General features: G+C 36.1%; 2 protein-coding genes across 6 annotated transcripts in view; both read right to left on the reverse strand.

Moving 5' to 3' along the window:
- Positions 1–2,697: 2,697 nt before the first annotated feature.
- LOC125823084 (mediator of RNA polymerase II transcription subunit 31) lies at positions 2,698–8,687 on the reverse strand. Of its 2 annotated transcripts, none has more exons than XM_049502503.1 (7): positions 8,575–8,687; positions 8,399–8,496; positions 8,048–8,144; positions 7,784–7,862; positions 7,116–7,393; positions 6,896–6,958; positions 2,698–3,141 (listed from the first exon to the last, which is right to left on the reverse strand). In XM_049502503.1, exons 1-6 carry the CDS (start codon positions 8,610–8,612, stop codon positions 6,946–6,948), a joined length of 603 nt encoding a protein of 200 aa, XP_049358460.1. In that variant the 5' UTR covers positions 8,613–8,687; the 3' UTR covers positions 2,698–3,141; positions 6,896–6,945. The 2 variants fall into 2 exon arrangements, with proteins under 2 accessions (XP_049358460.1, XP_049358459.1); XM_049502502.1 differs by having other exon boundaries at positions 2,747–3,141; positions 6,896–6,961.
- A 1,041-nt stretch (positions 8,688–9,728) lies between these two features.
- The window catches only part of LOC125823080 (polyadenylate-binding protein 1), a 239,916-nt gene continuing 224,054 nt past the window's right edge, over positions 9,729–25,590 (reverse strand). For 2 of the 4 annotated variants that reach the window (XM_049502500.1, XM_049502496.1), the window contains exons 3-6: positions 13,257–13,324; positions 12,154–12,345; positions 11,954–12,078; positions 9,729–10,042 (exon numbers count right to left, since the gene is read on the reverse strand). In XM_049502500.1, coding sequence (XP_049358457.1) covers positions 9,997–10,042; positions 11,954–12,078; positions 12,154–12,345; positions 13,257–13,324 — 431 coding nt within the window. In that variant the 3' untranslated portion in view covers positions 9,729–9,996. Of the gene's footprint in view, positions 10,043–11,953; positions 12,079–12,153; positions 12,346–13,256; positions 13,325–21,152; positions 21,221–24,020; positions 24,088–24,242; positions 24,379–25,590 lie in introns of those variants that run through there. The other 2 variants (XM_049502498.1, XM_049502497.1) reach the window with 2 other exon arrangements.

Genomic DNA, 25,590 nt, shown 5'->3' on the forward strand with positions numbered 1-25,590 from the left:
ATACATGTTTAAGTATCTACTTATGCACATCCATAGTTGAAGGACATAATTATTGGTTAAGGCCAAATTAAAGAACACGTTTATATATTATACCTAATTTTAATATTTACATGAAATGGATAAATTTAAGAACTGCATATAAGTGTACAATTTTTCCCCCTAGTTTTATATCAAATCACCTCAAATATTTTTATCTTTACACTTGGAAATTTAAAATTAAAAATATACATAAAATTATATTTTGTTCAAGCTAATACAGAATTATATTAAATAGTTTCCTCATGTGAACAGAACAAATTACTATATTGAACTTTCAGGACGTAGACCCCTACTTTTGGGAAATATTCAGAAGCCAGTATTGATTAATTTCTCCAGACATATTTAATTTGATTATATTACATCTCTCAAGTTTATTTTTTTTGCATTTTTTCTAAGATGATGGTGGAATTTGTATAAGATGTAAAAAGTAAAATTGAAAAGGAACATATCTACTATAAAATACTAATGTAGCAAATTTTATATCAAACTATAGCTCGGACATTCTAATAAAAGTATCATCTGACATTGACATTGAAATTCAAAATATCAAAATCACGATCAAATAATTAATGTAAAAGTTATTTACACGTTTACATTCCGTGTATATAAGTTAAACTCTCCGTATATTTCCATGTTCAATATCACTTGTTTTCAATGACCTGAATATCATTTTCACTAGTGCTAGTTACCAAGCTCTCCTCTACAGCTTTAATATACAAAGTTTTAACCTTCGAAAAAATATTTATCCAATCAGACATAATCAAACAATCATATGGAAAAGTATCATAGCAAATATTCCTTCCGTACTAATTATTTATGTGTTGTAGTTTGATTTGACAAGAAGTTTAAAGAAGAAAAAATGACTTTAGAAATTTGTGGTCTAAAATAAGTCTCCTGTGGAAAAAATGAGCATTTTAAAGTTAAACTAATATCAATTATAGAAATATAACATTCTTCTTTAGATTGAATAAAAAAAGTCTGTCATATAAATTGAGACAGATGAAATAACGATCAAGAAACTTGAAGCAATATCGCTTGGAGTGAATTATATGTGGATGGTATCTTGGGAAGATACATTGTATTATGAACCTAGACCTAATTAACTCCACTATCTACCATTTATTTAACTCGAAAGTAACATGTACCTTTTTACTTGTGGACCTAATTTGAATATAGATTAAAAGAACGGGAAAATACATAAGTTGTCCCTTAAATGTGTTCGAAAGGCTAATTGGATACAAAATATACTTGACATTTTATAATAAAATGTTATTATTATATATAAAGAATGTACCTTAGTTAATTATTACCTCTATATTGGACCATAACTAATCATAAATTAAAAAAATGGACTACACGCGCTCCACATCACTTTCACTTAACTCTTTCAAGGTTTTTTTTTTTCCTTCTTCGTACTTCACCCTCCTCCTGAGTCTCATATATACCAATTAAAATTTTAATGTGTGCTTTTGGACAGTGGGGTTGCACATGTAGGAAGTTTGAACTTGATGCAAATAGCTAAAATATCATGATTATATTATCAGTTAAATAAAAAATAACATTATTTTATGTATCAATCCTTACATTTTCTACGACCAAAGGAGTGAGATAGTTTTTTGAATTTTATGTTTTGAGTGGTTTTATAGATGTTCACGACTGAAAATAAATCGTTTGAAGTCCATTCAAAAGGAAAATTGGGATGATGCTCAAACAAGTGAAACATAGCTTTAGTACTTAAAAAAGTTCACATGTAATATACAAACAATTTAGCTATAGTTCTTGAAAAAAAAAAAGGATAAGACACCAGTACTCCTAGACTAGGACCGAAATTTCAGAAACACCTTAATTAAACTAAAGCCCTATTACCCCTGAACTCATTTCTTTTTGTAATTTCATACACCCTTTGGCTTACGGGGCACAATCCGTGACTCCACGTAGAGGCACGTGAGAGATGTTTTGATGCCACGTATGCCAAAAAGGTGTAAAAATTTTTTTTTAAAGAATTCAGGAGTAATAGGACCTTAGTTTAGTTAAAGAGTGTCTCTGAAATTTCAGTCATAGTCTAGGAGGATACTTGTGCCTTATCCAAAAAAAAAATAAAAAAATAAAATCTTCCCGCCGTAAAAGTTTCATCACTTGTATCTAAAAAAATTAGTTTGCATTGCACAATGCTAGTTGTTTGTATCCATCCACAATACATAGAGGTGAACAAAATCGAACCGAAAACACACCAAACCGTTTGACATATCTCTATGTAAACAACTTAAACAAGTACAGATCCTATCCAAAAGAATAAAAGAAGAGTGGATATATGTAAAAGTTAAAACCCAGCCTTTGCTCTGTGAAGTCGACAAGAATTCCTAGTGAAAAGGGAGAAACCATCTCATATACGAGTCAAATACTCTAGAATGCAATATCGCTTACATCTACCACAGAAACCAACAAATTTCTAAATTGTCTTCACGCGTTCAATCCGTATTTAACACGTTCTATTATGGGTTGCAAACAGGTTAACCCATATTTACTGTCCAGATTTAAATGAGCAGATTGAATATGAATTTTTATGGGGTTTGGGAGGGTCAAACAAATTTGGGGTTATATTTGCCACCACCACTTGAGGGCAAGCTTAGCATTGTCAAGAAAACACTTGTAATTCAATTATACTGCACAAGAAACCATCAACATAATATTACCTCAAAGTTCCATATAAGGGATGAGAAACCATTTTCAAGGACTTCATTAGGCTAAGGTAGCACACTGGGCCTGTTCAATAATAAGCTATTTGCTGGCTGGCATGCATTTCTCCAGCATGAGAGAAAAGAGAAATGGACGTTTCGATGGTATTACAATTCCAAGGTTTAGCTCCTTACACTACCACATGAGCTACTACTAGCTTCAGCAGCACAACAGGTGACAGCAAGAGTAAGCTGATGAGTGATGGCCTGCAGGAAGAACTAAAATTTCTATTTTTGTTTTGTTTTGGGGTGCACCAGATTGCAGTATACAACTGCCAAGCTTCATTCTTGAAACTGCACGCAGCAATTAAACAGGGTTGACTTCTTTTCTAAACATATGAGGCAGTCTAATTCCATGGATGATCACCTACAAGTGGTTGTGAAATTAGATTCCACGAATAGGATGCAACATAGCTGTTATAGGATAATTAAAGAACCAACGCATGCAGATTGGAATATTTTAACACAAAGTGATATGTTCGGTGTAATGCTCCTATAGAACCCAAAAAGCCATTCTTAAATTTAAAGAATTGAGATTATCAGGATAATGGAAGAAACACATCATATGCTCAATTGGAGTATACCCAATTTTCCGCTTAAGCATATATAAGTTTAATGAGTGGTCACAGAGCCGCAAGTAGGTCAATTTGACCAACCAGAATAAAGTATAAGCACAACACTTGATTTTACATTGGAGAACTATGTGCTAAGTATACAGGAAAGAGTACATCTTGTCGAGAGAACGACACACGGCATAGTTTCTAACTAAAACTCATAAATATATACGGGGAAGCACTTCACTTGACCAAAAAGGGAAAAGAGATGAGTGATAACATGAAAATCCTTGGAATTCTGTTTTTGTGGAAGTGCTACAGCTAGTATAATTTTGTGTGCTGCACTTAATTTCAGGTCGACAGATCTAGGTTGTACCAATTCTAAAGTGTCACACCACCCAATTCAAGCCAAATGGATAAAGTTCCTCTTTTGCATAGTTTTCTGGAAAGACAGTAGGCCCTTGAGAGTCAGTACCTACAACTTTGAGGATACGAAGTTGGAAGAGTCAAAGGGGAAAGAATAACTACAAAGCCAAAGGTGGGGAGAGGAATTCGTATAGGCTAGCCGAGGCGAGAGAGAGGAGGGACCGAAACCTTGTCCAAGTTAAGTGCATCAAAGACGATAAAGGCAGAGTATTGAAGGAAGAGGCACACATTAGTCATAACTCATACTTCCATGAACTCTTGAATGAAGGAGGATACAGGAATATTGTGATGGGGGATTCAGAGCACTCAAAGAGTAGTCCAGATTTAGGGAATTGTAGGGGTTATTAAGTTTGAGGAAATTAAGGAGGTTAGTAAGATGAGAAGCGGGAGGACGACTGGGCCAGACGAGATCCCAGTGGAATTTTGGAAGAGTGCAGCTACTGCAGGCAAGGAGTGGCTAACTGAGTTGTATTACGCAGGGGTTGGAATGGTACAGAACTGAAAATTTCAGTTCGGTAATTTAATTTTTTATTTTTAAATATACTATACCATTACCCTACCAACGTAATTCGGTATGGTTCGGTATTTTAAAGTTTGACTTTGGTATTTTGCGGTATGGTAGATAACCACAGTTTGGTCAACTTCAACTCACACAAAATATTTATTTTCCGAACTCACGTAAATCATATAATAGAGAATTATGATTTTGACTTTTCGAAAAATGTCTCAATTATACCATACTAACACCTTAAACATGTGGAAACATTCAAAAGAAAATACAAGTAAATCCCCTTTGTTAATCAATAACCCAAAAAAATATTTTAATCAAGATAGAGTATTCAAAGTTCCAACGCCTGAATAATTAGTTTTATATATTTGCTACTATTACAATAATATATATGAATTTTACATGTAACTATAAACTTCGGTATGGCATTCCATATTACGATATTTTTCTTATAAATATCGAATACCAATTTTTTTTAAATGCATACCAAATACCATAATATTAAAACTGCAGTATCAATTTTTTTTATTTCGGTATGATATTCGGTATCTACTATATCATGCCCACTCCTAGTTTAACATCACTTTTAAGACGTCAAAAATGCCCAAAGAATGAAGGTGGAGTATGATAAGCCTATTGTATACAAGAACAAAAGTGATATTCAGAATTGCAACAACTATAAAAGTATCAAGCTGCTAAGCCACACTCTGAAAGTCTGGGAGAGGATGGGGTTGGGGGTAGAGGGTGTGTTTATTATCGAGAACCAATTTAGTTTCATGTCAAATTGTTCAACTACTGAAGCCATTCATCTCGTAAGGATATTGATAAGGTAGTCTAGAGAGAGGAAGACAAAGTTACATATGGTGGCACACGACAAAATCCCTAAGGAAGTTTAAAGATGTTATGAGGCTAAAAGTGTACTAATAGCTTACACTAGAGCGATTAAGGACATATACGATGGAGCCGAAACTCGAGTGAGGATAGTGGAAGGAGACTCAGAGCACTTCCCCATCGTGACAGGGTTGCACCAAGGTTCAACTCTTAGCCCGTTTTTATTTGTTGTGGCGATGGATGAACAAGCACGACATATTTGAGGGATGGGGGGTGCCATGGTGTATATTATTTGCAGATGAGACACGCAGTAGAGATAACATTACGCTGGAGATGTGGAGACAAACCTGGAGTCTAAAGGGTTCAGATTGAGTAGGACTAAGCTAGAGTATTTGGAGTGCAAGTTCACTGATGTAATTCACTAGGCAAATGTGGAAGTTTAGATCGACACTCAAGTCAAATCCAAGAGAGAAAGTTTCAAGTATCATGGGTCAATTAAACAAGGAAATGAAGAGATTGAGTATGATGTCACACATTGTATTAGAGCAGGGTGGATAAATTGGAGGTTTGGATCTGTTGTCTTGTGTGGTACAAAATGTCACCAACACTTAAATAAATGTTTTATAAAGATGTTATATGAACTAGTGTAAACATTTGAAGGAAAATGATTCTTCATTGGCATAAAATGTCAATGTATAAATTTGTAGTAGAAATTTTGACAAACCATTAAATGGTTTCACAAGTTAAAGCTTGATATTTGCATATCAATCGTGTCATTGATGACATTAAAGGAAAAAATTCATTTTCTATAAATAGGTAGCTCTTGGTTCATTTGTAACAAACATCTCATTTGCCTTCTCATCTTCTAAGGCATTTTAAACTTCTTCCACTCTTGAAGTATTTCACTTGTGTTCTTTTGGAGTATAATAAAGTTTGGTTGGATTTGACCGAGGACTAGGCAAAAAACAAAATTTTGCCGAACCTCATAAATTTTTGGTGTTCTTTTTTATTATTGTCTCATTTACTATTTATTAGTTGTCTCTCAATATAGCAGTTGTGATTTTATCACTCTAAATATTCGGCTTCCGCAACAAGAATGACCAGACATGTAGGATAAAAACAACTAGGTTCCAACTTAGGTCATGTACCATTGGTAGAGTCAAAAAATGATATGTAAGATCTAAGCAACATCATGACACTGAATGTTTGGTCATGGCTGGAAAATACTCCTCCCATTTACCATAGATGATAGACAAAGGTTCGTAAACTTAGACCACACTAGAGAAGCTGCTCCTTCATTTATCATCAAAATCTGAAGTTCACATGTTAATATGGTGATTGGAATTCTTCACTCCATTGATAACCCATTTTTGCTGTAAGTGTGCATTGGCAATCTTCCAGTCACCTATGACCAGATGTCTGAACTAAAAGCCTAAGAAATTAAGTAATTGAAACCACAATGAGGGCATCCCAGAAGAGTTCAAAGGCAGGCTGCTTCCTTTATGTTTTGGTTACTTGGTTTGGTAAAATAAATAGTTCTATATTTATTTCTTAAAGAAATTTGATCCTAGAGAACCCAACAAAAATGTGTGGTTGATCTCTCGCAAAACTTTAGTACTATGTTTTCTGACACGAGAAAGAAAGTACAGGTCACTACAGATCGTGCTTGAGATTTGGTAAGGACTCTAAAATTCAATGAACAACAAATCACACTCTTAATAGGATTTCATAAATGTGTTTGCCAATGAGGGAACTGCAACACTTATTCTAAAAATGAAATCATGGGGTGCGAAATGTATTACCTTAATTCATGAATTAATTGATAGGAGGTATGTGCTATGAGTAAAGAAAATCATCCGTCTTTCCTGCTAAAACAAAATTATCCAAGTCATTAACTATGTCAGAAACATTACGTCATAAATCTAACCCTAAAATATAAAAACATAACAAGAGGGAGCATGCAACAACAACCTTTGACAAAGTTTTCACAGTAAGAGAAAAGTAAAAGACGAGAGGAAATACTTTCTCTTTCTTCGATCAACAGAAGCATTCCTTGGGTCAGTTTTAGCAAGACCAGATCCAGGAGGGATGGCATACTGCATCGGGGAAAGAGCTGCAGCTGTAACAGGCGTAGGAGCAGGAGGTGGAGCGGCTGGAGGGGCTACACTTGATGGTAGTGATGCAGGTGGAGCAGAACTTGGTGCAGTTGCAGGCTCAGGAAGCGGCCGCGGCAAAATATGTTTCAACCGGTTATTTCTATAGTTCTTCCAAAAGTAAAATTGCTGCCTATGTGCCACTTCCTAATAGTTGTTACAAACATGTAGATTAGATCCTATCACAGATTTATATGCCAGAACTTTAGGTTGGCAAACAAAGTGCAATAGTTAATAAAAAGTGAAATGAGATGAGAAGTCCTCGGGGAGAGAATTAACCTGGACAACGCAATTAAATAATTATAAGTTTTATGTCTAGAAACTATGAAAAAGTTAAGAAAGGGAAATAAGGCTGATGGCAAAGACGATGAAGTAACATGTATTATAAAGTGCTTTGGCTGCATTTTTTGTCCATAGAAACTGTGTTTACACAAAGTGGGACGAACTTTCTTTATAGTGGCTGACAGTCTTAACTAACTAAAGGGTATAGCAAAAGTGGAGGAGGAAACCAGGACAACACATGACGTAACTTTTTACCTTGTTAGCAGGATGCGCCATTGCATTACGAAATGTTGGATTTTGAAGAAGCTCGAGAAAGAATAGGCAGTGTGGATACCTGCATTAACATCAAGAAAGGGAAGACCAATACTGTTAGTTAATGATACCCATAGTCCACAGCAAACAGAAAAGGAACAAAGACCATCAACCAAATAAAGCGTGGAATTGAACTGCATCTAAAAAGTTGCAGTAGAAGGAACATACAAAACTATTATCATATATTAATACTAGAAACTAACTTACATTATAAACTTTATGTACTCAGGTCGTTGCCAGTATTGAAGATATTTCAAGTACCCAATAAAAGCTTCATCTTCAAAATACCTATTCTGAGCCAAATCTGCATCAGAATCAATACAAAGTAAAAAACACAAAAAAGAATCAAAAAGGGATGGAGAAATTGAAGCTTTTGCACCCAAATTTGACTTGTCTAATTGAAACACAAGGCATTCCACACACTTAAAACACAACGAAGAAGAAAGAATCATCCAACAACATATATAACATAAAACCAACAATAATTGGTCATTTTGAGAACTACCCAGAAATTATCATGTTTTTCTAAATAAGAGAAGGGAATAGATAGATAGATACAGTGAATGTAAGTGGGATTAGCGAGGCATTGAACAAATTCGAGTTCCAGTAAGAAACGTTGGCGTCCATCATCCGGATCTTTATAGACGCTTTTCTGCCTGCAAATTGGAACAGAAAAAACAGTTGATTAATGTGAAGTTGGGAAGACAAAGGCGAGATGAATTGATTCTGCTTACGGTGATTCATGGGTGTCTGGATTCGATGTAGAAGCCATTCGCTAAACCCTAACTAATTCTACTTTTCAAAGTTAGCCGTTGTTTGTATTGGTGCGCTATATATGCAAAAGGAAAGTCTGCATATACAAATGAGCATAAAAATAGGGATTCGGGCATGAGATTATGAAATTGTATTTTTAAGATGTAAGGGTGGATTCGAACTGTATTTTTCGACAAATTTCAGTTTTGACCTGAGGGTTTCGACTTCTTGGATTTGATTTTGATCCGAACTTTTATATGTCAATATGAATGTGATTAGACTCGTTTACTCACCTAGATTATATACTCGATCAGATTGGAACGGTTTGAAGTCTTTCAAAAAAAGAAGGTGAAGTCATAACTCCGATTGAAGCGATTTTCGATGGGTGTTTCTTGTATGGAACAAGGGGTATGTGATTATACCTAAGTTTTGACCATTTTTTCGTCAGTATGCATAGTTTTTAAGCTTAAATTCGTAGTTATATACATGAAAATTGTGATTTTAGTCCTAGGGGTAAAAAGTATAAATTTTGGGCAATTTTGGATGCAACCTTCGTGATTTGGTTTGGAATAAAAGTCTTACATCGCTTTTGATATTTACACACTATTTCATCATTCAATTCATGTCTCGAATTCAAGTTGATTCTATTTCGATTATTTCTCAAAGAAAGGTGCTTCGATCATGTCTACGGGCCACAACTGAATATATATGTCATGAAAGAGAGGTGCATGATACCATGCCTAAAATGAGCATGAAAATTGAGGGGTTTGGACCTAGAACTACGAAATCATATTTTGATGACTTGAAAGTAGTTCAATTCGACTAATGTTTTCGACCAAATTTTAGATTTCTTTCCCCTTTATGCAATTACCAACTTGGACTACTTCAATTGTTATGTTCGTGCGTTTTCCTATTAACAAGACGTTTTACCACACTACAAATCTTCATCTCCGTCTATATCAAAGCATTTTGTATCTACCCTAACATGTAATAAATAGTCCTTTTGGAAAACTAAACACCATTGGTCTTATTGCACGTAGCTATTAGGATTTGAAGTTGGGGACAAGGAGGTTTAGGAGAGGGGAGCTTAAGAGTGACCAAACCACAACCATAGTTCAAAGAGAATATAACCATCTCCAACAAAATGTCTATTTTATTTGTCTTTTCCTTTTGCTGCCCAAAATGCAAGCACCTGAGCAAGCTAGCTAAGAAAAAACTTCTCAATCCCCACACACCTAAAACATCATCCAGAGTTGAAATTTATGTCAGCTTATGACTTATTTGAATTATAACATCCTTTGCCCTCCCAAAGGTAACCAAAGAAAGAGAAACAAGGAGATGCCTCTTTCACAAAGCGAGCCCCATGCTTCTCTCGGGAAGGCTGCAATCCAGCTTAAGATCCACTAGTATGGCCTGTAGCGGGTGGAACGTCGGAACCTTGGAACCCTTCTGCAAATAAGACGACAACACAATACTTATTAACTAAAGTTTGATGTAATCATCAAGCAGGCATCAGTTTGAATCATGTGAATACAAAACATGACAACGACAGTGAACATCAAACGAGAGAGTAAAAATTGCACAACTGTTCAATTATAGCTTATAAAAGTGAAGAGTCAAGGAGGACAAATTGAGAGCATGCTAATTAGGAACACTGTAATCCAGATGAACAAATATCTGAAAATTTACTCTTCCATTAAAATCTAGGGAAGTTCAGCTCTCTGTTGAAGGGCATAAAAAGCATTTCCACCAATTTAAGTTCTACGAGATTCCATTTTATTTGGGAGGCAGGAAGCACTGAACTACTGCTCATGTAGGGGCAACAGTGTAGGTCAAACAAACATGTGTTGAAGTAGATTATGTGGCAAGTGCAGATCCCATAAGGCATCAGAGTAGGCTGTATCCAAGTTGGGAACCAATTAATATTCAACTTGACTTCCTTCAGAAATTGAGTGATAGATAAATCTATGAAGTTGCAACTGACAGGATACTGGTACTTAAATGAAATTCGCAGAGTAAGGAGATAAGCTGAGCTTTAGCCCAATGTTTATTGAAGTAACAAAGGCCAGGATAACATTATTGGTCAGGACGGAAACTGCTCTGAGCTATATGTCCCAACCACCTCTTTGCTCCTGATCCTAGAGATCAGACAAAGATGTCTAGCCCCAAAAGAATGGTCAAGCAAAGATCCACTTTGTTTTGGACAAGTAAATAATTTGATGCCTCTTCTTTTTGGGTTGGGGTAAAGAAGGGGAGGTTGTATTTCAAAGATAGATCAAGATTGACCGAGACAAAGTTGTAAGTTTTTTCCTTTTCTTTTGCAACACATTTTTAAAGATATTTTTAGCTTTTTCCCCAAATACAAAACCACCGACCCTACTCGTCACATACTGTCGAAAATTCCTTGACTTCTTTTTTTGAAACTGAAAAAAAGAAGTCAAGGAATTTTCGACAGTATGTGACGAGTAGGGTCGGTGGTTTTGTATTTGGGGAAAAAGCTAAAAATATCTTTTCATGATTTTGTAGCTCATCCAGCATCTAGGGTGGCAAGTTGTACTATGAACTGCTCCTATCTTGATACACCTTTTAAGTTTTAAGCACCTCCATACCCAGACAAAAACAAAAGAAACAGAAACAAAAGGAAAAAGAAATGGCCCCATGTAATAAATAAAACAGTACCACTCTAGCATTCTGAAACTGACTAAAACATAAAAATCCATGGAACCAAAAGTTCAAGCGTTGAAACTTGAATCATCAGCTCCTCTCAGAAAAGAGAAGTTGGAAGAAGACCCAAGGGGAGGGATTCTCTCGAGCACAAGATGGTTGAAAATAGAAGCATCATCACATTAGAAAATAGAAGACCCCTCCCCTTGGGTCGCCTTCCTACTTCTCTTTTTCGAGAGCTGAGGATTAGAGTTACATCGCTTGAACTTTTGGTTCCATGGATATTTATGTATTAGTCAGGTTCAGAATGCTAGAGTGGTACTGTTTTATGTATTACATGGGGCAATTTCTCTTTCTTTTTGTTTCCTGTTTCTTTTGTTTTTGCCTGGATATGGAGGTGCTTAAAAGGTGTATCAAGATATGAGCATTTCATAGTACAACTTGCCACCCTAGATGCTAGATGAGCTACAAAATTATGAAAAAAAGTCAAGGAAGTTTCGGCAGTATGTGACAAGTAGGGTTGGTGGTTTTTTATTTGAGGAAAAAGCTAAAAATATCTATAAAAAATGTATTGCAAAAGAAAAGGAAAAGGCATACAACCTTGTCTTTGTCAATATATATATATATATATATATATATACATATGCATACACACTAAAATAAGGTTCTGCAGAGGATAGCATCATTGTTAATTACCCAAAAGGTGGAATGGCTGGAGCACCAGGCACAAACGCACGACGAGGGCGGAATCCAGCATAGGGATTAAATCGCCTGCCTCGAAATTGCTTCATACCAGGAACATTTGTCCGCTTGGCAGACACCTATACATGAAAAAAGAACATAGTTAGTAGAAGGTGAAACAGAGTCGATAAATCATTAAGATGATTGTTATGGACCTTCAACTTCCGCCCGTGAAGCTCTGATTCGTTTAACAGAAGTGCATTTTGAACAGCCTCCATTTCAAAGAACTCCACATACGCAAAGCCTTTTGGCTGGCCAAGCTTGTCAGTCAGGATAGTTACCCTGTTAACAGTGCCACATGCTTGGAAGTGCTGCTTCACTTCCCCAGGCAAGCAAGCATAATCAACCTGAAGTTGAAATGCAAAAAAAAAAAAAACAATTCAAATGACAGTTATGCTAAGCATTTTCACAAGAGATGGGTCAGCATTTATTTTCTTTGTGGGATGGGGGGCTGCGGCTGGCCTCATTTCAGATAGCGTTACAAATATCAAACCACATTCAAAGACTAACAATGAGGGGCGCCTTACATGTGTTTTACTAACACAATATGGTGTTACTTTGGTAATACGTGCAGGGAACAATATATTTTTTTTTTGCTAGTTCGTGATTTAATGTGAAGTTAGCTCTATCAATACAGCAACTCAACCTAACGGCAAAATGCAGCAACTAATCCCGTAAATGGAACATTCAGACCGAGCAATCTATAGTGCTGCCTTATCCTGTCATGTATTTCTGAACAAACTTATCCCAAGTATTCATTCTTCTGCACACAACCAATTGCAAGCTAAGGCTACAAGAGCAAAGCTGAGAAAGTAAAACAGAAAACAAAAGTAAAAGAACAAGTAGAAGAGCAACAAACCAATTTTCTGTGTCCATAATGAAAAAAAAAAAATCTCAAAGTACAGCAATTAGACAACTGATGCGCAAAATAAGTCTGTTCTAGAAAGTCGAACACTATTATTGCTTTCTAGGTGAGTTCATGTTAAAGTTGCATCTACAGTGTCAAAGAACAAAAAATAATATAAATATAAGAGGGCAAAAACTATAGGCAACAAATTTTTGAGCAATAAAGTATTCTACAGTTTTATTGGATTATAATGTGAAAGCAAATAATCAGATAAGGTTGAAGTATAAATTAATTCCTGTCATTGATTAACACAATATAAGTCTTATGAAGAGAAGGATGATGCAATTAGTAAAAACATGTCACGTACGGAAAAATAAATTTACATGTTGAGGTAAAGGCGACAAATCTCACATTACCGACATATATGGATCGCAAATCCACCTCCTCCTTTTCAGCCTGAGTAGCAGAAGCAGTTGGATCTGCACATAAGCACAATTATGAACAGCCAAATACCCCATAAGCAATTTTGACAATGTCTATCACATAAGATTGTTTGGATTTCCCTTGTTTTCTGGGAGGATGGGGTTTGCTATCAAAGGAAAAGAATTCTTCACACACAAAGACAAACACACTCTCTTCAAAAACAGAAGTCCAAAACCTAAGATAACTTAAACACATTCACTGATCTTTTATGTGTCAGATAATTGAGAGACCTTCCGAAGCACCCTAAAGTTTCACTCATGTTTTTAAAAAGCTACCATTAACTTGTGTTTCTTTCTCTCTATATATATATACAATCACACATACATACCAATTAACAACTAAATACGTAGTGTAGTCTCACAAGTGGAATCTGGGGAGGGTGGTATGAACACAACCTTACCCCTTTCTACCTCCCTTTCTTGAAGGTAGAAAGGGGTAAGGCTATATATATATACACAAAAAGTACATTTATTGTTGGAAAAAAAGAGCAGTATGCTCCCAGGCACTAGTTTCGAGACAATCTTCTGAAGTCCCTTCTGGACTTCGGCGGTTTTTTCTTTTCTCCGGTGGACTTCTTTCATCGGAATACCACTCTCTTTCTTTCTTTCTCTCTTTTTTAACTCCATTGTTGTTCAGATGGACAACAGAGTTTATTTCAGATCTGGGGGGAAGTCTTGCGACATCACAGAGTCTAAATCAAAAGCTGAAGTATGGTATGACTAGGTTGAAGATGCTAGGCATCACATGAGGAGAATGGTTCTTAGCAGGGGAGCACTCGATTGGGTCTGCAAAAGGCTAACAGAGGCTTCAGGGATCAGAGGGAAAGCGGCCAAGTCATGGAGATGCAGGGATTTCTCAACTAACTTCTTTATAGCTTTGAAATTCAATCAATACGGGAGATACCTGTCTCTAATTTTAGTTAAAGGTAGTGACAGAGCAATTATTATACTCCCAGAAAGTGCATTCAATGAGGGGTGGGAAAAGTTAGCTAAGAAGATAGAAGCATTCATTAATAGGGGTATAAAACAAACAAAAGCATTTAAATTATCAGGGGAGGCAGACTATGCTGCTAACAAGGGGGGAATGAGTTATAGAGATGTTTTGCAGAAAAGTAAATGGACCAGAATTGAGAAAGAGCTAGCAGAAGAAGGCAGCATGTTGAAAGCTCGAGTCCAATTAGAAAAAGACCTATTGACACGTTGTCTAGTGGGGAATTTTTTTGGAGAAGATGATACACCCACTAGAAATGATGTAAGAAGATGGGCCCAACAAACTTGGAATAGAGCGCATGGAGTCCAAGTCTATGATATGAATGGAATTTTATTTCTTTTTGAATTCCAGTCCAGAAAAACAGCAGAGCATGTTTTGATGGGTGACTGGAGAAGACAAGAGAACAGATTAAAGCTTCAATGGTGGTCGCCGACCATTGGGGATTTCCCAATAACCCATAAGTTCGAATGGTTCTGGATTCGAGTTCTAGGGTTGCCTCTACATCTCTGGTCCAGACCAATAATGAAGGAAATTGGAGATCGGTGTGGCAGCTGGATAGAGACAGAAGAAGAAACCGATATCAAAAATCATCTCCGTTGGGCTAGGATTCGTGTCAAAGGTCCGGCAAAAAAAATTTCGACATCCATCGAGATCGCCGATGAGGAGAACATCTTCTCTCTACCTATATGGGTAGAATCGTCGGTGACTTTTCGTAAAAAGTACGATGAGGGAGCGTGTACAAGTAAGGAAAGAGACGAGGGTGGGTATCGAGGGAGGAACCCATCAGATCTGTTAGGTGCAGAGATATTCATAGGTCTGAAAAGCTGCCTGTTAAACCTAATTGAGAAGAAAAGGGTTTTTTTGGTGAAAAAAGTCACGTGGGTGGAAAAGTCACAAAGGGGGCCACTTGGTTTTAAACCCTGGACCAAGTCATTTGGGCCTGTTAAAAGCCCAATTTTTAAAAGACTGCCCGACAGAACCTGAGCCTTTTATTTGCGATGTAAATCGCTGGGAAAAAAATCATGAAATTATATACTCCTCAACTGATCAGAATCTGATGGAAGAAACAAAGGCGAAAGATTCAATTAGCAATTGTATACAATCGAAAGTCAACACACAGGTGAATGCAAAAGCATTTCCACAAATTTCGGAAGAACTAAATGAAGAAGAAGCTGAGTTATATGGGCAGAATAGTTCGAAACAAATCACAATTCTGGGTGACCCAACACCCATTCAATGTGATGCTTCGGAATGCAGCAAAAAAGTCGAAGGCAAGGCAACATAATGGGTACATAAAAATCTGTTGAGGCTAAGCAAAAAGTTTGGAGTAGCTTTCGAGGGGTGCATAGAGGAAGCTTTCAATTTAATTCTGAAAATTGACCATAAGAGGCTCAAAGAGTTAACAAAAATAGACCCCATCTCGGGGACATGTGAGAATCAAATGGTGCCCAAAAAAGTAAGGAATCTTATCTTTGATGTTAATTACAAATATAAAGATTCCAGGAGTGCAACAAGGAGTAGAGGGAGAAATGCAACCTCACATTTATCATGAAGCTAAAAATATTTTCATGGAATGTGAGGGGGCTCAACATGGATACCAAGAGGAATCTGGTAAGGAGTAGAATACAACAAGAGGTGGTCGACATAATAGTGTTGGTGGAGGCGAAACTTAGGGGGGCAGGTAGGGGAGTATGTGCAGCAGTTGGGGGGAAACAGATGGATGAGAGGAATGTGGATGGAATCTTTAGGTAGTAAGAGGGGTATCTTGATAATGTAGGACAAAATGAATTGGAAAGGGGAACCAGTAGAAAGAGGAAACCAAAACATTACCTGCAGTTTCAGTGGTTTAAATCAGTGGTTTAAATCAAGACCTCATCTGGTTCATCACTGCAGTATATACACCATGCGATGGGAAGGAGAGAAAGGAATTGTGGGAGGAGTTGGGTGCAATGAGGAGCTTCTGTGAAGGGCCATGGGTGGTATGTGGGGATTTCAACACCACAAGGTTTCCATCTGAAAAAACCAATTGTAGCAGAATTTCCGAGGCTATGTCTGATTTCTCCAGTTGCATCAATGAATTGGAACTTGTGGATCCCCCTTTATTTGGGGGACCCTACACATGGAGATGAGGGGCAAATCAGAAAAATGCTTCAAGAATCGACAGATTCCTGTACTCTTTTCCTTGGGATGAGATGTTCACCCAAATTAGACAAAGTACTTTACCTAGTTTAAGGTCTGATCATAATCCAATAGTACTGACCTGTGGGGATGAGGTTTTCAAAAAATCATATTTCAAGTTTGAGAAGTGGTGGTTAAATGTGGAGGGTTTTCGAGACAAAGTTAATGAGTGGTGGGGTTCCTTTAATGTGACAGGCAGTCTTGACTTTATACTAGCCTCAAAATTGAGCTTCTTAAAAAAGAAGCTCAAAGAATGGAGCAAAGAAAATAGAGGCAACTGGAGGGTCAGAAAAGAACACCTACTGGAACAAATTGGCCGTTTGGAAGACATTCAAGAGCACAGAGCATTAACAGATGATGAACAACTTTTGAAAGCTCATATAGCAATGGAGTATGAGGAAATCCATTGGAGACAAAGATCCATAATTCAGTGGATAAAGAATGGAGATAAGAACACCAAGTTCTTCCACAGAATGGCGATATCCCACAAAAGAAACAATACTATAGAATCCTTAGTGATTAATGGAGAAGAGTCTTCAGATCCTGTTGCAATCAGAAATGAAATTGTGGAATTTTATCAGATTTTGTACAAGGAGACAGAAAGTTGGAGACCATCTTTGAACATCTTGGATGTTCAAACAATCACAGAAGAAGAACAAATCTTGTTATCTAGAGACTTTGAGGAGAAAGAAGTTTTGGAAGGAATAAAATAGTGTGTTGTTGATAAAGCACATGGACCAAATGGCTATACAATGGCTTTCTTCGGTGTTTTTTGGGAAACTATCAAAGATGATGTAATGCAGACCTTCCACAAATTTCATGCTCATCAAAAGTTTGGAAAGAGTTTTAATGCCACATTTGTAGCTTTAATTCCAAAGAAGGTGGGGGCAAATGAGCTAAAGGATTTTAGACTTATCAGTTTGATCACAGGGGTATACAAGATCATAACTAAGGTACTGGCAGAAAGGTTGAAAAAGGTGATCAGGAAGCTAATAAACAAGCACCAAATGGCCTTTATCAAAGGAAAGGAAATCATAAATGTTGCACTTCTAGCTAGTGAGTGCATTGATTCTAGAATTAGGGGTGGAACCCCTGGACTGATGTGCAAGCTAGACATTGAGAAGGCATATGACCATTTGAACTGGGAGTTTCTAATTAATATCCCAAGGCAGATGGGGTTTGGGTGGAAATGGTTAAGCTGGATAAATTTCTGCATTAAAACCACTCGGTTCTCCATACTTGTAAATGGAGAACCAGTTGGTTTTTTTCTAGCAGAAAGAGGCCTGAGACAAGGGGACCCACTATCCCCCTTTCTATTTATCTTAGCCATGGAAGGTTTGGATAGATTGATGAGAGTTACTTCTCAGAATAATTGGATAAGGGGCTTTTCCATAAAGAACAGGGTAAATGATACAATTGAACTAACACATCTTTTGTATGCAGATGACACATTGGTATTCTGTGAAGCTGAGCAGGAACAAATTTGCTACTTAAGAGTGATCCTGGTGGTCTTTGAGGCTTTCTCAGGATTAAAAGTAAACTGGAGAAAGAGTAGCATTTTTCCAATTAAGGAAGTGCAACAGATTGAGGATCTGGCAAGCATTTTGAAGTGCAAGATAAAGAAGCTCCCAACAGTTTACCTTGGTATGCCTTTGGACTCCGAGCACAAAGCAGAAAAAAATTGGGATGCATTATTGAGAAAACAGAGAAGAAATTGGCTATATGGAAATCTCAATACCTATCTCTGGGAAGTAGAGTTACACTAATTAACTCAGTTCTGGATTGTTTACCCACTTATGTGATGCCCTTTTTTCCTATTCCTAACAGGATTGTGAAGGTTTTAGATGCACTTAGAAGGAACTTCTTATGGCAAGGGAACAAGATAGAAAAGGGATTTAACCTGGTGAAATGTAGTACAACAAAGCAAGAAAAATAGGGAGCTGAGAGTGAGAAATTTAAAAGTTCATAACATGAGCCTCCTCTCAAAATGGTTGTGGAGATATAGTCAGGAGGAGCAGGCTCTATGGAAAGAGATAATAAGCCACAAATATGGGCAAGAGGACTTCTGGTGCACTAGTGAAGTTAATGAAACTTATGGGGTCAGGAGAGTCTAAAGAACAACTCAAAAATTGTGGTGGGCAAAGGAGACAAAACAAAGTTATGGCTAGATGATTGGTGTGGAAATGGGATTTTGAGGGACTTGTTCCCTATTCTTTTCTCAATATGCACAAATACCAACAGCAAGATAGAGGTGATGTGGTCACCACAAAGTTGGAATATAATATTTAGAAGACTGCTAAATGACTGAGAGATTGATGGAATGGTGGAGTGTTTAGGCTTGATTGGTGGATTCCCAAGTACTACTCTAGAGCCAGACAGATTAGCATGGGGACATCACAAAGATGGGATATTTTCAGTGAATAGATTATACAACTGGGGACTTAAAAGATGTGCAGGAAGATCCATTGGACCTTGGAACACAATATGGAAAAGTGTGGCTCCTGTCAAGGTGAAGTGCTTCACTTGGTTGGTTGCTAGGAAAAAATGTTTTGACTCATGAGGCAATGCAGAAGAGGCACATCAACATAGTATCCAGATGTCTCATTTGTAAAATGTTTGTAAAAAAGCTCTGGAGACTAACAAACACTTATTCATGCAGGTAACTGCTCAGGTGTGGGCTCGGTTTACAAGCATAGCCAATGAATATTGGACTATGCCTGAACACACCTCTGACCTTCTTAGTTGTTGGATCAGAAGGGGAGGTAGCAAAAGTCAGAAAAGATGGTGGAGAACAATTCCAGCATGTATCTGATGGATTATATGGAAAGAAAGGAATCAGAGAATTTTTGAAGGAAAGGAGTGTACAATACAACAACAACAACAACCCAGTGAAATCCCACTAGGTGGGGTCTGGGGAGGGTAAATAGTACGCAGACCTTGCCACTACCTCGTGGAGGTAGAGTACAATACATAAGATCAAATGGAAAGTAATTACTACTTTAGGTTTTTGGTGTAAAGAACAGGATATAGAAGAGGAGTTCCAATTAGTGGACTTCAAGGTTCTCTGTAAGTATTTCTTTTTAGTCTTTTTCGTTTCTTGTAACCGTTTTTTGGAGGTGGCCAGCATAGCCCTTAATGCTGAGGAATACAAAAAGTTACCAGTTTTAAAAAAAATATATATACACAAACATAAATAGAAGTCCTATGGGACTTTAAGCGAATGGCAAGAAGCAACACTCACACACCTTTTGAAGGAAGCACCAAATACTGGAAACAGAAAAATCACGTAACATATATGAATTTGAAAAAAAGATTATCTAACATGTATGAATTAAGTAATTATAATATAAAATCACAATTATAATCACAATTACTACCACCCGATGTACAATAATGACAATATTAATACAACCATTCAAATTAAACATAATTCACATGTAATTTCAACAAGGCCCATATACAATAACTTCAATCACATTGATTTTCAATTTGCAAATGATCAACGATAAGAAAAGAATTAATTTGCAACATACTTCATATTAACTACTCAAATAAATGTACTAAGAGAATAAAAGATGAGGAAAGAAGAAGTTCAAATGAAAAAGACTTGCATACTAAGATAAGAAGAAAGATTCATTGTTTGAAGAGGAAAAAGAGAAAGATGTAAATCAAAATAAGTTGAGAAACAGAAAGAGTATATGTTATTATTGAATCCATCACAGCAGTAGAGCAGGTGTTAAACCTCAAGAAGAAGAAAACAATGAAAAATCTTAAGAGCGTAGCAACATACTAGTTTCCTTATCTTTGTCTATTCTTTTCTTTCTATAGTCAGATTCAAAGACTCAACTGCTTCTAGCTGTGATCACTCTGTGTTTCTATATGCTTCACCCATGAGGGGATAACCTATTGCCTACCAGTACTTATCACATAAAGCAACAAAACATTGACTTCCAATAATACTGAATTTCTCACATAATCATATCATGAAACGAGCTACAAATTAATAACATTAATTATAATAAAAGGGTCCTCCTTTTCCCCATTTTCCTAATTTTAATGGATAGCTAATGCAAGCCAAATGTGTCACTTATTATCGACCACAGTTTGGTCTACTTCAGTTTTTTCAAGAACCCAATCGGTGTAGCCCAATTTCACATTTACACTCGACCAGAATCACATTTTATCTACAAGAAACAAATGAGTAATCAACTATAACCAAATTCATGGGCCAAATAATAGCTTATTTTCCTTTGACAAGTCAAATGACAAGCTAGTTTGTCCAACAAGAAACTAGCACCTTAAAGTATTTTCATACGAGGATGTTCTAAATCTACAAAATCATTTTGATTACAGAAAGGATATAGCAAACACAAAAAAATAGAAATGCAAAAAGAAACCGGAGAAAATGACAAGCTAATGTGTGTCCAAGAAGAACTTAGTACCTAAAGGAATTTCTATAAGTGGATGGGATCTAGACAATCTTCCCGATTACAGGATGGATATAGCTAGCGGACACAAAAAAGGAGGAAGAGAAACCAATAATCAAAGAAAGAGGAACAAACAAACAACCATTTTCACCTAGAAATAGATTTCTTTTTCTAGATATATCTGAGATTAAAAATATAGAGTGCAAAAAGGGAAAGAAAAAAATCCTACTCTTAGGTTCTGGAATCGGCCACAAAGATCGCCTAGGTTCAAAGCATCGAACTTCTCCAGTCATCTTCCTGCAAGATATCCTGTTTTAATGGTGATTGGAAGAACATATGAAGAAAGCCAACCTATAGAAGAAGATTTAGCTTAACCAAGAAGAAAATCTAATTTAAATAGGGGACAAAAATGAAGTTGTAACGGAGGAATCTTTTAGAAAAATCAAACTTCTCCGAGGAAGACAAGTGGTCAAATCCATTTACCAATAGAAAAGAGACAAATTAAAATTAATTTGGCACAAAAGCAGTTCAAAGTATATTAAGGACACACAAGAAAATTGCAATAAATACTTATTTATTCAGGTAGATGACTTTGTCATCAAACTAACAATGTACCGGAAGATAAACTAGGGATTTATGTAAAAAGATTCACACTAATGTATAACACATTAGCCAAGCTTCTCATAACAGAAACAATACCAGAGAAATGGAATCCCTATCCACAAATGACAATTTTTCAACAAATGCAAGAATAAGTAATCCCTCCATTGAAATGCTGGAGAAAATTTGAAATTAGTTATTGTAAAAATTCCATAGCTATGACGGTGCTAACTAGATCTACCTGGTCGGGAATCATGAGTCCCAAACAACAAATATTACAGTTTTGTCATTCATCTAACGGTATCTTATTTAGATAATCCCAAGTTTGAGAAGAAAAGAATTCTAAGTTTCGCAGTAAGACGCAACTAAAACAAACTTCGTGACAAGAAAGATTTGATAAACTCAATCATAGAAACAACCCCTCAGACTCCTGGAAATCGTGTAGAAGAATGTCTAGAAACACTCTAAACTTGCAACAGAAAGAGAGTCTAATCTGAAGCTACATGGATTTATTCTCAATTAGGAAAGAAGATCAAGCATTTATGAGGAAAGCCAACCTTTTTATTTGTTTCCTTAAGAAATTCTAGATATCTAAAATGATGGAACCAAAGAAAATAATCTTAGTACATCTTATACATTGATTAGGAAAATACTTATTATAGTAGCATTAGAAAGTAGAAACACGCTTCTCCAACCATGTAGCTATTTTTTGTGAAGATCTAAACACATATATCACTTGACTAATGAAAAGACCAAGAAAAGGTAACCCAAAATGATCCTTCCGGAAACATTTAGCTAGTTGTTAAGGTTGAAAAGACTTTTGAAGGTCAAAGAGACGCATGCCATTTGGGGTAAGAGAAAGTCGTTGTTGTACATTGTCCTTTGTTTGCTCTTTTCATGTTTCAAGCAATAATTTTATTTTTTTGTACTAGACATATCTTTGCAATTACAGAGCTTTCCCCTGATGAAGTCATTGATATGCCTCTCTTTAATAGCTAATCAAAATCTGGTTAACACATTGAGGTTTGGGAATAAAAATTAATCCACACCCATATTAAGCTTCTAAATTGTGGTGACCAAATTATCAGAACCAAAAAAGCTTATGTCCATAATTGATTCTCTCGTATGTGCCTAAGGAGAATTCCAGGATAACATGCATAATCAAATCGTTTTTTCTGTTGCATTCAACAAATCCAACAAAAAGAAAAATAAATCCAACAAAAAATTTAACTACAAAATTCGCATTTGACAGAACTCTTGTCATAAGTAAAGATGTCAATGATGACGTTTTATTGACACCCGAAGTGGACTCTTTATTGTCTTGTCTTCCATTACAAATACTATTTATTAGCTAACAATTGGTATCAGAGCTCTATCTGTGTATGCTATGTGGTTGCTCTGAAACAAATTTGTTAAATTTGACAAGATTTTTTATGAACTAGTGTGAATATTTGGAAGGAAGATAATTTTTCATTGGGACAAAATGTCAAGGTATTGAATTTGTAGTAGAAATTTTGGCAAACCATTAAATAGTTTCACAAGTTGAATCTTGACATTTGGATACTAGTGATGTCATTGACGACATTAAGAGGAAGAATTCATTTCCTATAAATATGTAGTCAGTTGTTCATTTGTGACACACTTCTCACTTGCCTTCTCATTTTCTAAAGGCATTTGAGTCTTCTTTCTCTCATATAGTATTTCACCTGTATTCTTATGGATTGAAATAAATTTTGGTTGGTTATGGCGTTTGAAGACTAGGCAAAAAACAAAATTTTACCGAACCTCGTAAATTTGTGTTCATTTTTATTATTGTCTCATTAAATATTTATTAGTTGCCTTTCAATATAGCAGTTGTGATTTCATCACACTCTAAAGATTCGGCTTTCGCAACAAGAATGACAATATATGTAGGATAAAAACAACTAGGTTCCAACTTAGGTCATGTACCATTGATAGAGTCAAAAAATAATACGTAATATCTGAGCAACATCATGACACTAAATGTTTGGTCATGGTGGAAAATACTCCTCCCATTTACCATAGATGATAGGCAAAGGTTCCTAAACTTGGACCACATTGGAGAAGCTAATCCTTCATTTATCTTCAAAACTTAAAGTTCACAAGTAAATATGGTGATTGGAATAACTTCTTCACTCTATTGATAACCCTAGAAGAGGTGAAAAGTAAGTTGCTTCCTTTATGTTTTGGTTACTTCGTTTCAGGAAAATAAAATTATTTTTATTTTTTACTATAAATTTGATCCCAGAGAACCCAACAAAAATGTGTGGTTGAACTCTCACAAAACTTTAGCACTATGCTTTCTGACAAGAAAAAGAAATTACAGGTCATTGATCGTGCTTGAGACTTGGTCAGGACTCTAAAATTGGATATAAAAAAAATCACACTCTTAATATGATTTCATAAATGCATTTGGCAACGAGGGAACTGCAACACTAATTCTGAAAATGAAATAATGGGGTGCAAAATGTATTACCTTAATTCATGAATTAATTCATTGGATGTCTGTGTTATGAGTAAAAGAAAATCATCCGTCTTTCCTGCTAAAACCAAATTAACCAAGTCATGAACTATGTTAGAAAGATCAAGTTAATACATCTAACCCTGAAATATGAAAACATAACAAGAGGGAGCATGCAACAACCAACTTTGACAACGTTTTCACAGTAAGAGAAAAGTAAAAGACGAGAGGAAATACTTTCTCTTTCTTGGATCAACAGAAGCATTCCTTAGGTCAGTTTTAGCAAGACCAGATCCAGGAGGGATGTCATACTGCATCGGGGAAAGAGCTGCAGCTGTAACAGGTGTAGGAGTAGGAGGTGGAGGGGCTGCAGGGACTGCACTTGATGGTAGTGATGCAGGTGGAGCAGAACTTGGTGGTGCAGTTGCAGCCTCAGGAAGCGACCGTGGAAAAATATGCTTCAACCAGTTATTTCTATAGTTCTTCCAGAAGTAAAATTATTGCCTATGTGCTACTTCCTACTAATTGTTACAAACATGTAAATCAGATCTTATCACAGATTTATGTGCCAGAACTTTAGGTTGGCAAACATAGTGCAAAAGATGATAAAAAGTGAAATGAGATGAGAAGTCCGGGCAAGGATTAACATGGACAACACGATTAAATAATTATAAGTTTTATATCTAGAAACTATGAGAAAGTTAAGAAAGTGAAAAAAGGCAAATGGCTAAGAGCCTAAGACAATGAAGTAACATGTATTATAAAGTGCTTTGGCTGCATTTTTTGTCCACAAAAATTGTGTTTATACAAAGGGAGACGAACTTTCTTTATCGTGGCTGACAGTCTTAACTCTTAACTAACTAAAGGGAATGTCAAAATTCAAGAAGGAAACCAGGACAACACATGATATAACTTTTTACCTTGTTGGTGGGATGCACCATTGCATTACGAAATGTTTGATTTTGGAGAAACTCAAGAAAGAATAGGCAGTGTGGATACCTGCGTTGACATAAAGAACGGAAAGACCAACACAGTTAGTTAATGATACCCATAGTCCACAGCAAACAGAAAAGGAACAAGGACCATCAACCAAATAAAGCATGGAATTGAACTGCATCAAAAAAGTTACATGATAAACTTAATGTACTTATCTCGTTGCCAGTGTTGAAGGTATTTCAAGTACCCAATAAAAGCTTAATCTTCAAAATATCTATTCTGAGCCAAATCAGCATCAGAATCAATACAAAGTCAAGCACAAAATGTAAATAAAAAAGGGATAGAAAAATTGAAGCTTTTGCACCCAAATTTGACTTGTGTCCTATTAAAACACATTACATTTCACGCACTTAAAACATAATGAAGAAGAATGAACCATCCAACAACATATATAACATAAAACTAACAATAATCGATCATTTTGAGAAATACCCAAAAATTATCATGTTTAAATAGCAGAAGGGAATAGATAGATACAGTGAATATAAGTTGGGTTAGCGAGGCATTGAATGAATTTCGAGTTCGAGTAAAAAACGCTGGCGCCCATCATCCGAATCTTTATAGATGCTTTTCTGCATGTAAATTGAAA

Source organism: Solanum verrucosum, unplaced genomic scaffold (assembly GCF_900185275.1).
Source record: "Solanum verrucosum unplaced genomic scaffold, falcon-dt-bn FXZP01000199.1, whole genome shotgun sequence".
In the NCBI taxonomy this organism is placed as follows: Eukaryota; Viridiplantae; Streptophyta; class Magnoliopsida; order Solanales; family Solanaceae; genus Solanum; species Solanum verrucosum.

Excerpts from the sequence above, each read along its gene's own strand:
- LOC125823084 (XM_049502502.1), bottom strand. The coding sequence starts at position 8,612 with ATGGCTTCTACATCGAATCCAGACACCCATGAATCACC. Across the intron at positions 8,145-8,398 it reads TAATCCCACTTACATTCACT|ATTTGGCTCAGAATAGGTAT; the intron begins GTATCTATCTAT and ends ATTCTGATGCAG. Across the intron at positions 7,394-7,783 it reads TGGCGCATCCTGCTAACAAG|GAAGTGGCACATAGGCAGCA; the intron begins GTAAAAAGTTAC and ends AACAACTATTAG.